Consider the following 16,086-nt stretch of genomic DNA (forward strand, 5'->3'; position numbering starts at 1 on the left):
TTGTTAGTAATTAGATTTAATTTCGGCAAAATATCTAAGAAACTGGTTAATGATAAAAATTTTATAATTTTAAAATGCAAAACAGAAACCATGTTCTGTGGAACTTCCATTGCTGACACAACCCCTCACCCCTCACGTACACATTTTCTAGAGAGAGAAAAATCTTTCTTCTTCTTCTTCTCCCCTAAGCCATTGGTGGAGGTATTTCATCTTCATTTCTCAATATACAGTCGCTTGTATATCAGTTGAGAGTCCTAAAAGTGTATATTTTGATTGCAGAGGATGGGTTTCATTTCAACTCTGTTCATTGCAGCTTTTCTCTTGGACTCTGCTTTTGCTCTCAAGGTACGTCTCACATTTTCAGCTCTTATTTTCAAAAGGAAAACAAACCCACAAAACCCTTTTCGGATCCAAGTGAGAAAGAAAAGGAAGTTTGAAATCTTATGCTCTTTCTCCTGCATATTTTCCTGGTAACCAAACAGAGTGTCATTTACCTTTTTGCAGCTGGGACAGACATGCGTGTCGGATGGAAACTGCGACTCAGGTTTGCACTGCGAAACGTGCCTCGCGAACGGAAATGTTCGGCCCAGATGCACGCGTACAAGGCCTGTGAACCCTACTTCAAAGGTCCGTACTCTTGTTTTTTCTTCGGATTTTTTTTTTGTTTCTTTAATTCTGTGTTTGTTTGACGTGATTTTGAATCTTCTGTGATTGATCAGGTAAAGGATCTGCCTTTTAATAGGTATTCGTGGTTGACGACTCACAATGCTTTTGCTAAGTTGGGGGCGAAGTCGGCGAGGGGGTGGCCGATACTGACTCCGACGAACCAGCAAGACTCCATTACCAGTCAGCTCAATGTGAGTTCCAAATACTTCTTTTAGTTTTTGAAGCAGAAATTGTATTGGTAATAGTTGTTGGAAGCAAGCAAAGTGCTTCCAGAAAACAGAGGATCAGGCCCCTGCCTTTTTGGTTGTTGTTTAATATTGTCGTGGATGATTAAATTAATTAAAAATCCTTGAGGTTTCACATCAAGTTATGGGAAGTCTAAAGGATCCTTGTAGATGGGAATATATGCAAAATTTTTCTAATTTGAGGGTTCTGATTCTTCTAAATATTCAAACCAAAGGGAAAAAGAATATAATGTTCTAAGTGTTTTTTCTAATTAACACTCTGTTTCATCTACTTTATCAAACTACTGCTTGGAGTTCTGGATGAAAAATTACAGAACCCGACAACCTAGAAACAGTCCTGGACTTGGAAGGGAATGTGGAAATTTTTTCCAACTTTGGAATCTTAGCTTGCCAAGAGGCCCTTGTGTCATATGAGCCCCACTTAGAGGTTCCAAAGCACTGTTAACTGTCTTTAAATGCCACTGTTTAGGTGTTTGTGTTTTCTGATTGTTATTTACAGTTCAAGATTCCATCCCCTTGTTTGTTCTTCTTTATCTTATTGAAAAACAAGGACAGTGTGGCCTTCAAATAAAAGAAGGGAAGGACCCCACAAAATGAGGTTGGTTGGGTTGAGGAAAGGCTGAAGGAAGGCTCCGTAGGGTCTTCTGAAAAGTAAGAATCTTCTTTCTATGTGAAGAAATAAATATTTAAAGTGCAGTGTTTTCTTTCTCATTGTTTCTTTGAGAAAAATCATTGAACTTGACTTCCAAAGAAAACCTGACATGCTTTGTTTGTAATATAAGCATCTAAAATGGTGGTGCTGGGCGGGAGCCAGTTGGGTCACCCTGTTAATGGAATTTAATCTAATCCAAAGAAGCAATATCATTTGTGACTTGACTTAGCATGAAGTAATCCTTTGTCCCAACCAGGGCCTGCAAAGGCCCTACTCCCTGTAAATTTGATGCGTCTTGTGAGCCTTAGAAGGACTAACATAATGAGCTGTATTCCTTGACTTTTCCTTGTCAGCCATTTCTTTGCATTAGCTGTAAAATTTGGATTTGGCCTGCCAAAATGTCAATAATCTGTTTTCAATTGGTAACATTAAGAAAAAGTCTAATGGGTCTTACCTACAAATGCTGAAATTTGATGTATGGACCTACCATTAAACCCAGCTGTAGCCTGTATGTATGGTTTTTGAACTTTTTCGAAGTAATATAACTTTGTTGGCAGGAAGTTCAAGGTCTGTGGGTGGACCATACAGGATCATGACCTAACTATCGACTTGTTACATGTTCTCCCTTTTCATTCCAGAATTAGTCCATCTTGCAATTGTAAATGGATGAGTTCCTTAGTTCATCAAGAAGTTGGTTTTTCAGTCTTATTCATTAGTCTAAGATGCATTTCTTTTCAATAAGCTTCTGTTTAAGACTGGTTTTTTCCCTTGCAGAATGGTGTCAGAGGGTTGATGCTCGATATGTATGACTTTGACAATGACATCTGGTTATGTCACTCGTATGGTGGTCAGTGCTACAACTACACCGCTTTTGTAAGTGTGAAAGAGTTTGTTCGATTCTATTTTCCAAATAATTATTTTGATATGGCTACATCTTACAGAATCAATTGTGTTCAGAGAGAAATCAAAGTGTATTTTTGCTGTCCCCGTGCTTTACATGCCCTTTAACTGTAATTCTATTTGATCAACTATATTCTTCAAATAACTAACTGATCTGCAATCTAATTCATCAGCAACCTGCCATTAATGTTCTGAAAGAAGTTCAAGTGTTTCTTGAAGCAAACCCATCAGAGATTGTCACCATTATCATAGAAGACTATGTCACATCACCCAAGGGCCTGACCAATGTGTTTAATGCCGCTGGCCTGAGGAAGTTTTGGTTTCCAGTATCTCGAATGCCAAGAAATGGTGGAGATTGGCCAACAGTAGAGGACATGGTCGAAAAAAATCAGCGGTTGGTGGTTTTCACCTCAAAAGCAGCTAAGCAGGCTTCTGAAGGGATTGCTTATGAGTGGAGATACCTAGTAGAAAACCAATGTGAGTCTTATTTTTCTTCGCCTCTAAAATTTCATGGAACTGGAAAAAAATAAAAAGAATGAAAAATGAGATCTTATTAAAACCAGATGGCAATGGTGGAATGAAAGCTGGATCATGTCCAAATCGCGGCGAGTCATCTCCCATGAACAACACAAAGACAAAGTCACTAGTCTTAATGAACTATTTCCCAGACGGACCAGATGTGACCCAAGCTTGTAAGCATAATTCAGCTCCATTAATTAGTATGTTGAACACTTGCCATGAAGCAGCAGGTAAAAGATGGCCAAACTTCATTGCAGTAGATTTTTACAAGGTATTGAGATGATATTCGTGAAAATCATTTACTACCCAATGCAGGGTAGAATATGGAAATAAATCATTTGCATCTGATGTTACAGAGAAGTGATGGAGGAGGAGCCCCAGAAGCTGTAGATTTGGCAAATGGGCAACTAGTGTGTGGGTGTGGAAACATTGCCTATTGCCAGGTTTGCAATACCTTAATCTCAGCTTGATTTATATGCACATAAATGAAGGTTTTATAGCAGAAGGCCAAGATTGGCATATAATTGATTTGATTGTTTTGTGCAGGCAAACATGACGTTTGGCAAATGTGAGCTACAGAAGCCTGTTCTTGCCTCTACACCAGGACCGGTGGCTCGTGATTCCAGTTTTGCTAATCCAGTTAGCAGACCACTTCAACTTCTGTGGTTGTTGACGGTAGTTATGGTGGTATCCATCTTATAACCTACATTGTTGTTTCTTATTCTGCATAAACAACATGAAATTACCAACAAAAAAAAAAAAAAAGGAAAAAAAAAATTGTTTTAAGACTGACAGATAATCCTAGTTGGATAGTCTGATGTGGGTTCCATGTGATTTATGTCTTATAGAAACATAAGCATTCTTGTGGTTATTCTCTTGTCACTATGGATTCCTTTTGACACATTATATTGATTTTCTTTTATAATATGATATTAGCAGTTGCTTTTCTTTATTAGAAACAAAGATGAAAAGAGAAGCTTGTGACTGGCAGATGATGCACTTGGAAGAATTTTTATTTTTTTAATGGGTGTCATGTGACTGCAGTGTGTAGTTTTGCGCAAATAAAGAATTGGGGCTTGTTTGGACGAATTATCATTAATTAATGACCAGGTCAGGTAGGGCCTCTCAAGTCTCAAGTCACTCTTTTTTCTTCCTCTCTCTTGGTTAAGCTCTGGGTTGGCCTGGGACAGGACCTAAATGGGCTAAGGGCTAAGGCCATTCAATCTGCTAAGCTTTACACGATCCCATGCAACTGGGTGTCCTTGGAAGAAACAGAAATTTGAAATCTCATGGGGTGTTTAGTTTGACTGTTTCTGTCTCTTTGTTTTAGGTAAGGCTGTAACTTGGGCGGATTAGAAGGTTAACTCACACCAAACCCGCATACTAATATATTAATAATATGTCGATTTGGGTTTTAAACCTGGATCTTCAATCCATACCAACTCTAATATTTTCAGATTAGCTCGTTGGAACCTTTACCTGTACCAACCCGAACATTGGATTGGGCAGTCAAGTTGCAGCCCTAATTTTAGGCCTTGGGTAATTTCTAATGATTGTAGTATGAGAGGACAGTCATGCAGATCTTCATGGCACTGTAGCTTACATTTGAATTTGAGTGAGCAATGCTATTTAACAGGAGTCACCATCAGTTTTATGAGTGATAGAGATGGGGAGGGGGACCTCAAATTCACCTCTGTGCTTTTCTGATACTACTAACTACTAACAAATAATGTAGGACACAGAAAGAAGACAAGGATAAGTAATGAATCATTGAATCCTTGTTTCTCCAAACAAAAAGTATCCATTTACTTTTCACTGTCATGTTTCACAAGGCAGTAGCAATTTATTGCATCCGCAGGCTTGAGAAATGGAAAGCTGGGAAGGGTCGTTTATTTGGGCCCAAAATGGTGGGCTGGATACCTGCTTCAATTGGGCTTACATCTAATCACCTACAAACGAAGTCATGCTACCCCAGTGTAAAGAATTGTTTTTAAAAATTATTTTAAGAACTATTTTTTGAGAACTCTTCTAAAAAATTGTTATCAAATAGACATGTGGTATCTCCATTCTCATCCATTGCATCAAACAAGTTTAGTTAAATTGCAAAGTATTAAACCAAATTATCTCCTAAATGTGATCTACTTACTTTTTTTTAGACAAGAGTAGAGTCAATTAGAAGTGATTATGAAAGGATTAAAAGTATTTCATGATAGGATCCTGAATTTCCATGGCACGTTTAATCTGCGTGAGAAACCACTTGTATAAAGGATATCCTTTGATACATGAGGCACTTAGGGATCACCTTGAATAAGATGTTCCACGTAAAACAGTAACTAAGAGTAGTACCATCTCGAGCCATTCGTTTGCCAAGAAATGGCACACAGAGAGATCGTTGACCATCTTTGACGGCGATATCATGCTCCTTAATTAACAAACAAGAAGAGAGGCGCATCAAGTTCGTATGGCTAGATAGGCAAAAGATGTGAGTGATAGATGATTGATGCCTTGTTGATTATCTTCACCCATGGTCCCACTATTATATATAAGACATAGGAGAAACAGGCAAACATCTTCTTTTGGTTCACTTATAAGAAAAAGGGTATTTGATCACTTGAAGGGGAGGTTGACTTAACCATTAGAGAGGGTTTCCCTCATCCCTTAGGGAATTCCTTCTTTTGTAGGTTGCATCTATTCTTCTTAGTTGTCCCCTCTATTGTAAGGAATATTTGAATTTTTTAATTCACATTCTTAGATTGTTAGGATATACACAAATCTTTCTAAGGCCCTCTAGATCTTAGCAACAGAAGCAAACAAGCATTTAAAACTTTTAGATATAAAATATTAGTGTATAACCTTGATATGGATGTTCCTAGATCAAATCTAGTCAATGAAGATGTGTCAAAGTCACGATAGATCTTGAAAACTCAATTACCTTCTACTCGATGGTTCTTTCTGAATCTTAACACACAAGTGGTGGAATCCTCTAGGAGGGTTGGTGGCTAAAATTTTCTTATCTCTAAAGAATAGAAAATTGAATGGTAAGAGTGAAGCCCAAAACCCCTAAAAGGGGGTTTATATAGGCTTTTAGTGGGCTTAAGTAACTTGAGCCCATCATAGGCTTGAATCACTTAAACTAGCTTACTTGAGTCATCATTGATTAATTAATCCTATTAGGTTGTAATTAATCAATTAACTTAGTATAGAGAGACCATTCACCATTTTTTGTGCAACTTTATATATTTATCAAAATACCCTTGTGCATACAAGTGAATAAAGAACACAACTACCCCTCATAAACTATCACCATAGAAAATGAGCTCGAGCAAGGACTAATGAGACTTATAGGACAATACTAATTCTCTCAAAATCCAATTATGAAATTGACTCGATATCTCATTATAAAGAGTCAATTATGCTCAAATATCCTATGAATATTACAACGAGATATAATTGTTGGTACTCCATTTTGCTTGTATCCAATTATTAGACAGGAATCGCATGTTGAATCATATGAAGAAATTATGCCAAACATTTCTATAGAAAGTGAACATACAGAATCTGAACTAACCTGATTCCATTTTGAGTGTTGAATGAACAAGGTATGGATCTTCTAAGGTTGTGGAGGGCACCACCTCTTTCTAAATTCTCTTTGATGATGGGAACGAGAGAGAAAACGAGTCTGTTCTTATTTCAAATGATGTGATTAGACTGAATAGACACTTAGCCTTTAGTTTTATACCCTCCTGCCTTAGGGACCATACCCTTTGGCTATTGGGCCTCACGAGTCTTAGGCCCATCATCTAGGGCCCGTGATGTTAATGGGCTCTACACATAAGGTGGCCCATACTACGGAAAACTGATACAAAATAAATATCAAAAGGTGAATAGCTTAGTCATGTATCATTATTAAATATGTGTGAGTCCATATCTTAACAATAATAACTTGAGTTTATGACCTATTATTCACTATATGTAGGCTCCCTATGAACTGGTGTTCATAATCTAACAAAGTGAATGTTATTAACCTCTCAAGGTTACCTATAGAAACCTTGAGTTTCATATCCACCTTATTTATGCTTGAGTAACATCTTTTAGCTCACAAAGAACATATATCAAGTTCCAATTAAAAAACTACAATTATAGATTTCTTGAACATACGTCCAAAGGGACACATTATCTATATCTCATGAGATATCATGATGCTTTTATTGAGAATGTTTGTTGTTATTGACTTCCATCAATAATAACCCAATTCACGGGGAATATATGATCATCTTAGGTTCTCACTCATAGGTCAAAATCATTACAAACTTTAGCACAAGCTCAATTTCCTCTCTATCATAATTCACCATAGGTTCTTTCCAATGAGTAACCACAAACACTAGTGTGATTACCATAGGAAACTCATCCCAATTACCAAAATTAGTCATTCCTCTAATTAAGAGATAATATACTACAACCTCAAATGAATTTTCTAAGTCCATGAACTAGTTATAAACAAATCATCTATTTGCAATGAACCCATGAATTGAATATTTCATGCAACTTGTAATGCACTCAAATTCTATAAAATGCAAAAGATGTCAAACTAAAATCCTCAAAAAGAATAATGCATGAATATAATAGATAAAATGGGAAATATGAATCTTATTGATAAATAACAAATCCATCATTGTTACATTATGTTATGCTTTTAAGGACTATGTCCTAACATCTATCTTATCCTTGACCAAAGCATCGATGTTGCCTCATCTAGAAGTCAGTTTCAACAATTGGTAATGTATGTGGGACTACCTTATGCAGCACTAGGCCATCCCCCTTCTTTGCACTCTTTACTCGAAACTTAGGCATATAACCTAGGACCTTGACGCATGGTGGGGCATCCTCGATAACTAAAAGAGATGGCAAAAGAAAGAAAACAATTGAAGGTAAACCTCAAAGTCCTTAAATACCTTGTTAGGTAAGGGCCTCGAGAAACAAAAAGACACTATCATTATCGACTGCTAAAAGCAATTAAAATGACATGAATTATGAGCCCTAAGGAGACTTCAAGAGGCAACTGCCCTTGGTGCCACTTGTAGAATTGATTAGGTGCCACATGAAAAGTTGATTAAGCATCATTTGAAATTTGAAGCACTTGAGAAATTTTCCTACCTAACCCTATTCAAGGTGGATGAAAAAGGGGGTGGGGGAATGCAGTTGAGGAGACCCCAAATTTCCATGGCACGTTTAATCGATATCCATAAAAAACCACCTGGCTAAAGGAAGTCCTTCGACACATGAGGCACTTATGGACCATCTTGCACAAGATGCTCTTCATAAGACAATAATCGAGGTGGTCCCCTCTCGAGCCATTTGTTTCTTAAGATGTGGTGTACACAAAGATTGTAAGTCATTTTCGACTGCGATGTGATGCTTCTCAATCAATGAACGACAAGAAAGGCACATCAAGTCCATATGACCATATAAGCATAACCAATGGATGATGGACAATTGATTCCTTGTCGATTGCCCTCATCCATGGTCCCGTTATTATATATAAGACATGGGAGCGACAAGTAAGCATCTTCTTTTAGCTCACGTATAAGAAAAAGATATTTGAACACACAAAACAAAAACTAACTTAACCATAGGATAGGGTTTCCCTAAGGATTAAGGGGAATTCCTTCTTTTATAGGTCTCATTTGCTTATTTCAACTAGCCCCTCTATCTCATCCATGATTGGAGCATTGATGTTGTCTCTTCTAGAAGTTTGTTCTCACAATTCATGATACTTGAAAGTATTTTCCTTAAAATAATTAGACATAAAATTTAAAATATCATTTTTTTTAAATATCTAAAGAATTACCAAGGTTGATTATTCAAATAACCTTCTTCCAAAAATTACTTTTGAATTATATAATATATTACTAAGAATGCTCTTAAAATCATTTTTTCTATGGTGTTGAAACATTAAAGTGTTGTTTGTGATTGTGTTTAACTTCTATTTAAATAGTAACAAAGTAGACATAATTATTACTAAACAAAAATAATTATACATATATCATTAATTCTTTTATATTCTTAAGTAGATTCAAACTAAGTTGGTCATCATTTTAACATTAAACATGTTTTCAAATATTACATATTATTACTTAATATAACGAATTTTATCACACATATATATAAAGAGAGATTGTATTAAAAAAAATAATTTTAATATGTATTATTCCTTATTTATCACTTCTTGGTTTTTATTTTTATTTTTTTTTAATTATTTTACAAGTTTTTAATGTATATATTTCAAGATTTCCATATGATATTTCCTCATATTTTTTCAATACATTAGATCATTGGTCTGTGGGAGGATCATAGATGAGGGGTATTTCTAAACATTTTTAAAAGTAGTGTTCCACTTTGACGTCTCTCATAAAGGGGGTTATTAAGTGTTAGAAAGGCAAATCCTAGGCATCACAAACCGACAAATTTACTTTCCAAGGTTATAATTATCTTAACAATTCCTGCCATCATCAAGTATTACAACCCAAACCCGGTTTTATTTAAAAAGTATTTTAAAAAATAGTTTTTAAAAATTATTTTATAATATTTTGTAAAGTAAAAGCCTAAAAACCCTAAATTGTTTAACCTGTTGTCCATATTTTTAAATATCTTTGAAAAATAAATTTTATATATAGTAATTTATTTTTATTTATTTTTTAAAACAATTATTAGAAAATATGTGAAACTATTTTTTATATTTATATAATTATTAAACATGGAACAAAAATACTGATTTTAAAAACAGTGACTAAACAGGACCAAGGCATACATTGGAATCAGGTCCAAAATAATATTGGCCCAGGTGTCTCCTAACCCAGCCCAAACCCACGTGCGGAAGGCCCAATTGCAGTGCAGTGTCAGAGTTAAACAGGCTTCAATCAAGGGCACTTCACCCAAACAAACATTACATTATCCATTTGCGCACTGCTCAATGAAGCTTAATCCTATTTAGCAGACCGAGGTTAATGATACGATTAACATGTCACTAACCTCCACTGAAACCCTTCTCATCAAGCACCAGGACCAATGGCCTTGCCCCCTTTAATTGGCTATCACATGTTGTAGCCTGTAGGTGGGTAGGGGGGAATCAGGCAAAAGCATAATGTGTCTTAACCCTAATAATAAATTACCCACATAAACTATAAACAAGATGGCATATTCTCGACATCTAATCCTTCAATTCAATCCACTCCAAGCCACACATAACTACGTATATTAAATTTTGTTTCCTAATATTTTATGTCATTTGTTCAATGAACGACAAAAGTCATTACCTAAGTGCTCCACTGATTTTTTTTTTTCCCCATTTTTTTCTTTGTGGAGTCATCTCGAATCTAACTTAGGAGCCTTTCGTTCGTATGGAAAACGACTGCATTGAAATCCACTTATATGTCATGACAAAATTAATTTTCTATGGTGTAGGGAGAATCTCTATTTGTACTTTTGAGATTTTTATTTATTTTTTTTTGTGGGTATTCAATCCTGATCCTTCTAAAATATTTGATGACCTTGTAGAATAAAACCCAAAGCACAAAGCACGCCTTCTCAATTTTCAAAATCTATATTCCTTTCCAATAGGCACCCCCATATGTAAATGTACCCTAATGCTAACACAAAAGCATCCATGACAATATTAGTTTCATTCTTTTGTTCTTTCTTCATTTCCCTATTAGAAAAATGATTTAGATTCAACCCGATTGAAGTCATAAAACCAATGACATCTAAAGAATTGAGAGAAAAAAAAAAAAAAAACTCGAAGTTATCAAATATGTATAAGTAAATAAGAAGTATGATAAAATTGAGATCATTGAATAAGAATAAAAATAAATAAAATAAAATGACATCGAAGCATATAGTAACATGACCTTATATGATATAAATTAAGGAAACTTGAGTATGAAGTCATGAGATTCAAGTTACATATGGGACATTAACGTTAATGTTATTCTATTGATAATCTTGAGTTGTATATAAGAAGTTAATGTATTGATATGTCTTTTCAATATTTATCAAAAAAAAAAAAGAAAAAAGAAATTACTATTTGATACTGTTGGAGAACCAAATCAGTAGGACCCAAAAGAATATGAATGCGCATCATAATGGTTATGAAGCTACGACAGCATTCGCCCAACCAGCACATTCTTCTCAACAAGCACTGCAACTGGTCAAAGTCACTGTGAAGCTGAGGTGAGCACCAATATTTCCCATCAAGAGGCCTATTGGCCATCATTTGTGGTGCTCCATGGGCCTGATTGGGGGGACACACAAAGACTAAAGGTCATATCCGATGCCAAATCCATACAGTTGGAGGGTGACACAGGGGCACCCATTTTTCACTGTGCTTGGGCCTTTTCAGGCACAGACTTTCCACTTGCTTTTAATGTTTTGCATTAATTAAGATTTGAAATTTCTGACCAACGGTTGCCCCCTTCCGAAAGCTACTTCCCCACCTTTTTAAATTAAAAATTATATAAAAACAAAATTTTGATGGGGGCATTACTGAGTCATTGCTTTAAGCACAAACCATGTAAATCCTAAACATTATCCACTGAATTTCATAACTATATATCCATCCGTCCATCCATCCATCCATCCATCCCTTCTTAGTCAAACAAAAAGGGCTGCTCAATGCTGAATGGTAGCTGTGCGTATTTATAATAGGATTAATATATAGTTTATATAATTGCTTTCTGAACACTTTTAAGTTTTAAGTCACTGTTAGGAGAGATGGAAGAAGAGCTTTTTTGACAATATTTAGAGTTTAATCTAAATATTATCTTAATTTAGATTGGACCCATGGCTCTAGAACTTAATAATTGTCTATAGTGAAATACTTTAGCATATAAGGGTAAAGAATTGTTTTCATTAAAATTAAAATAATTTATCTCAGGAAAAATATTAGAATTGATGTCATGGAGATCATCCCATATTCCCAACCAAAGCATCAGCTCCCATAATCTTCGTCTTTGACAAAAATCAAACAACTTTTTTCATGAGTTGAAAGTGAATCAATGCCACAATAACTTTAAGATGTCTTTTAGCTTTGGAAGGAACAAAAGACCCATGTGGATGGCTCTTGCACACATACAGATTTTTGGTTGAAAAGTGGACGTTAGTTATGGACCACATCAGATTCACGATTGCGGAGTACACGTGGTGAACGCATAGGGAAGCAACGTGGAAAGAGGATTTCAATTATTTCATTAGAGGACCACTAGGATAATGCCATAGGCCGAATCACAAACCAACTACAACTAGCCTTGGCTCCTTTACACTCTAATAGTGGGTTACATATTTCTAAAAGTAAAAATTAAAAAATTAAAATAATAGAATAATTCCTAACCCCGAAAACAGGACTTTAGAGTTTAGAGTTTAAATACGAGAAATGTTTATTTATCTTGAAATCTTATATTAATATAAAAGAAGTTTGAATTCCTAAGATTTTTTTTTTTTTTTTAAAGAAATGAGATGCCTCTAATATTCTTGTTTAAAAGGCTTTGGACCTATTATTTTAAAATTAAAAATGGGGAATCCACCTTTCGAGACGAATGTTACGTGAAATGATTGGTTCAATTGAATTTGTGGATGGGAGACTCACGGGGAGGGAAGCCACTACAGTATGAACACAATTATGTTGGATGGCACCACCATAGATAATGGAAGATTGGCTAAAAGGTAGGACGTAGGAACTTTTTCCCACTAAAAAAGTGCGTAACGAAATCGTTTGGCAAAGTAGTCCTTTTTCCCATATTGTATTTTAAACTATATCCATCAAGCATTATTTTTAGTACGTTGCTGCCGTTAACCCAAATTTAAAAAATATCTCCTGTAGCTTTACACGTTGCTCAAACCTGTATAATGGATACTAAATTGGACTTCCTAAGAAGGGAATTTGGTTCCGCCTATTGTTTATTGATGTGAGTGAATTAGTGACAAATAAAACTTTATATTATAAAAAATAAGCATGACTTTGATGTGTCATTAACTCCCATTTTTATCATTTTCTAGAATATCTTTATTTTGTTAGGAGAGATTAAAGGCTTTATAATATATATATATTTAAAAATGTACCGCTATGGGAAGATTGAGACACTGACCGTGTCGGGGGAGAAGGGCATAGTAAATCTGGACGGTGCTCCACCAGAGAATGTAAATGGGAACGCTGGAAGCCTGGAAGTTTCGTACTCCAGCTGCAAAAACACACGTGTGAACAAGGAGAGCAGAGGCGGAGTAAATTTGAAAGAGAAATTAAAAAGAAAAATACAGGCTGTACTGGGGACACGTGCGAGGGTGTTTAATCACGTGCATCGGGGGAACCATTGTGTAAGCTGTACCGGCAATCATGCCCGGTTGACCGGGGACATCACCATCCAATGGGGCGTGGCTCCGTGGGGCGCACTGTCCCCCCTTCCCCGCACGCGTGTGCGTGCGCCGCTAAACGACACCGTTCCCTACCTCCCATCTCACCCAAGGCAAGCATGTGATTGATTCGCTCTACAGTACTCCAGCCACAGATCTAGGGTTTTAGGGGAATTTTGGTTGGGCCCCACTTTATCAACATCGTCCACTTCTGGTGGCCCCACCGCTCCCCAGACCTACCACCACCACCGTGTTAATGTTATCCAACAAAGGCTTCCATTTAATTTTTTTTATATATATATATTTTTGATGTGTACTCGAATAAAGAGGTGTAGAGACAACCTGGACCCGCACATTCCTCTGAAATCTGTTCATCTTTGACCTTTGACCGCCAACCACAGTAAAATCAAACCTAATCAGAATCGGTGTTGTTCTTTGGACGCGTGCTCAGTTCCTGTTTTTGTTTCTATTTTATTTCTATTTTGTTTTCAATGTTCTCTGTACTGTTCTTTTCCTATTCGCTGGATAGTATAGATTCGCTTCACTTGGTGCCTTTGCCTTTGCCTTTGCCTTGTTCTTTTTCATTCCAATTATGCCATATATTTTTTTAATTAACCTAAAAATAGAAATATTTGATTCCAGTTATAGGGATAAAAATCATAAAATTTATATGTCTTAGTTATAATTATTCTAACAACAATATTTTATAAACCAAACTTTAGGCATGCCAGAAATCAAATTAATGAATGGGGAGGGACATGAAAGGGAAATATAATAGTGGTGAGGAGGGCAAAATTGCAAATGCGACCATTAAAAACATAATGAATATGAGGAAAGAAACCTCAGAAATAGTAAGAAACAGGGACAATTAATAGAAGATGTAAACGTGAGTAAGATTTATGGAGGAAAGTGGGCCCAGTAGTCTCACCTTATTTTTGACCAAACTTTGCCAACTAGGGTTAGAGGTGAGTAAATGGAGACACACGTGTGAAGCAGAGTCAGAGATAAGGGGCAGAGTCCAGCCCAGTCCTACGGCTGTTGGTTTGTCCCTCTGTTTCAAATCGTATAAGAGAATGCAAAGAGTGAGAAAGTGAAAGAGAATTTGCAGTGAGCTCAGATATAGTATTGCTCGTCCTATTATAGAGAGAAAGAAAAAAATGCCTGGGAGTTTAGAGCCGTTGGATGTGGGCGTTCAGATCCCATACCACTTCAGGTGTCCGATCTCGCTCGAGCTCATGTGTGACCCTGTCACCGTTAGCACCGGTCAGACCTACGACCGAGCCAGCATCGAGTATTGGGTCGGCACCGGCAACACCACCTGCCCCGTCACGCGCTCTTCTCTTACCGACTTCACCCTCATCCCCAACCACACCCTTCGCCGTCTCATCCAGGACTGGTGCGTTGCCAACCGGTCCTTTGGAGTCGAGCGTATTCCCACTCCCAAACAGCCTGCCGACCCAGCCTCGGTTCGGTCCCTGCAGACTCAGGTCTCTTCCCAGTCCAATCCTTCCCACACCAGGCTTTCGGCGGTGAAGCGACTCAGAGGACTCGCTCGTGACTCGGACAAAAACCGCTCTATCATTGGTTCGCATAATGTTCAGGAGGTTCTTCTCCCCGTTGTTTTTTCGGATTCGGAGTGTGACTCGGCTGAGTTGAAGCATGAGTCACTCGCGCTTTTGGTGATGTTTCCTCTCTCTGAGTCGGAGTGCGCGTTCGTAGCGTCCCAGCCGGACCGAGTCGCGCATCTCGTGTCGCTCCTATTTCACGCATCGATCGAGGTTCGGGTCAACTCGGCCGCACTCATCGAGATCGTGGTCGCCGGAACCAGATCACTGGATCTCAGAGCTCAAATCAGCAATGTGGATGAAATCTTCGAAGGAATAACCGGAATTCTCAACTATCCATTGGCCTATCCTCGCGCGCTCAAAGTTGGAATCAAAGCCTTATTCGCCCTATGCCTGGCCAAGCAAAGCCGCCACAAGGCGGTCGCTGCCGGTGCTGTGACTGCTCTCATCGACCGATTGGCCGATTTTGAGAAGTGCGACGTGGAGCGAGCCCTGGCAACAGTGGAGCTGCTCTGCCGCGTTCCGGCGGGTTGCGCCGCCTTCGCAGCACACGCGCTCACCGTGCCCCTCCTCGTGAGAAAAATTCTAAAAGTCTCCGACCGCGCAACGGAGTACGCTGCCGGAGCGCTGCTGTCTCTGTGCTCGGCGGCGGAGCAGAGCCAGAGAGAGGCGGTCTCCGCGGGGGTAGTGACTCAGCTTTTGCTGCTGGTACAAAGTGACTGTACGGAAAGAGCAAAGCGCAAAGCACAACTTTTGTTGAAGCTTCTTCGGGATTCGTGGCCAGAAGATTCGGTAGCCAATTCTGACGATTTTGGTTGCAGTGATGTTGTTCCATTTTGACCACGATGACCACGATCACACACATTCCATTCTTCTTCTTCCCCAATTCAAATCTCTATTCCATTTCACGAATTGCAGAGGGAAAAAAAAAAAAAAAAAAAGCAGCAAAATTGAATGTAGATCAGTATATAGGGAAATGTATTTGTGTATGTATGTATTTTTGTACGTAAGAATTTTTGTTGAAAGGCAAAGGAAAAGATAGATGTGATGTTAAATATGTGTTTTGTGGGGGCCATTACTGTCTTAACTGTGATTAGTTTCAGGACGAGGTGATATTTAGTTCGTCGGATGCATTGCATTA

At 37.6% G+C, this 16,086-nt stretch overlaps 2 protein-coding genes across 2 annotated transcripts; both read left to right on the forward strand.

Moving 5' to 3' along the window:
* LOC117910286 (PI-PLC X domain-containing protein At5g67130-like) lies at positions 1-3,941 on the forward strand. Its single transcript, XM_034824375.1, has 9 exons — positions 1-201; positions 280-345; positions 505-627; positions 720-857; positions 2,338-2,436; positions 2,637-2,940; positions 3,027-3,253; positions 3,339-3,425; positions 3,529-3,941. The coding sequence occupies exons 1-9, from the start codon at positions 91-93 to the stop codon at positions 3,682-3,684; spliced, it is 1,311 nt and encodes a 436-aa protein (XP_034680266.1). The 5' UTR covers positions 1-90; the 3' UTR covers positions 3,685-3,941.
* Positions 3,942-14,419: 10,478 nt separating this feature from the next.
* Positions 14,420-16,086, forward strand: LOC117908993 (U-box domain-containing protein 26). Its single transcript, XM_034822881.1, has one exon. It carries the CDS (start codon positions 14,538-14,540, stop codon positions 15,783-15,785), a length of 1,248 nt encoding a protein of 415 aa, XP_034678772.1. The 5' UTR covers positions 14,420-14,537; the 3' UTR covers positions 15,786-16,086.

This window comes from Vitis riparia, chromosome 3 (assembly GCF_004353265.1).
Source record: "Vitis riparia cultivar Riparia Gloire de Montpellier isolate 1030 chromosome 3, EGFV_Vit.rip_1.0, whole genome shotgun sequence".
In the NCBI taxonomy this organism is placed as follows: domain Eukaryota; kingdom Viridiplantae; phylum Streptophyta; class Magnoliopsida; order Vitales; family Vitaceae; genus Vitis; species Vitis riparia.

Excerpts from the sequence above, each read along its gene's own strand:
- LOC117910286 (XM_034824375.1), top strand. The coding sequence starts at position 91 with ATGTTCTGTGGAACTTCCATTGCTGACACAACCCCTCACCCCTCACGT. Across the intron at positions 858-2,337 it reads CCATTACCAGTCAGCTCAAT|AATGGTGTCAGAGGGTTGAT; the intron begins GTGAGTTCCAAA and ends TTTCCCTTGCAG. Across the intron at positions 3,254-3,338 it reads TTGCAGTAGATTTTTACAAG|AGAAGTGATGGAGGAGGAGC; the intron begins GTATTGAGATGA and ends CTGATGTTACAG.
- LOC117908993 (XM_034822881.1), top strand. The coding sequence starts at position 14,538 with ATGCCTGGGAGTTTAGAGCCGTTGGATGTGGGCGTTCAGATCCCATAC.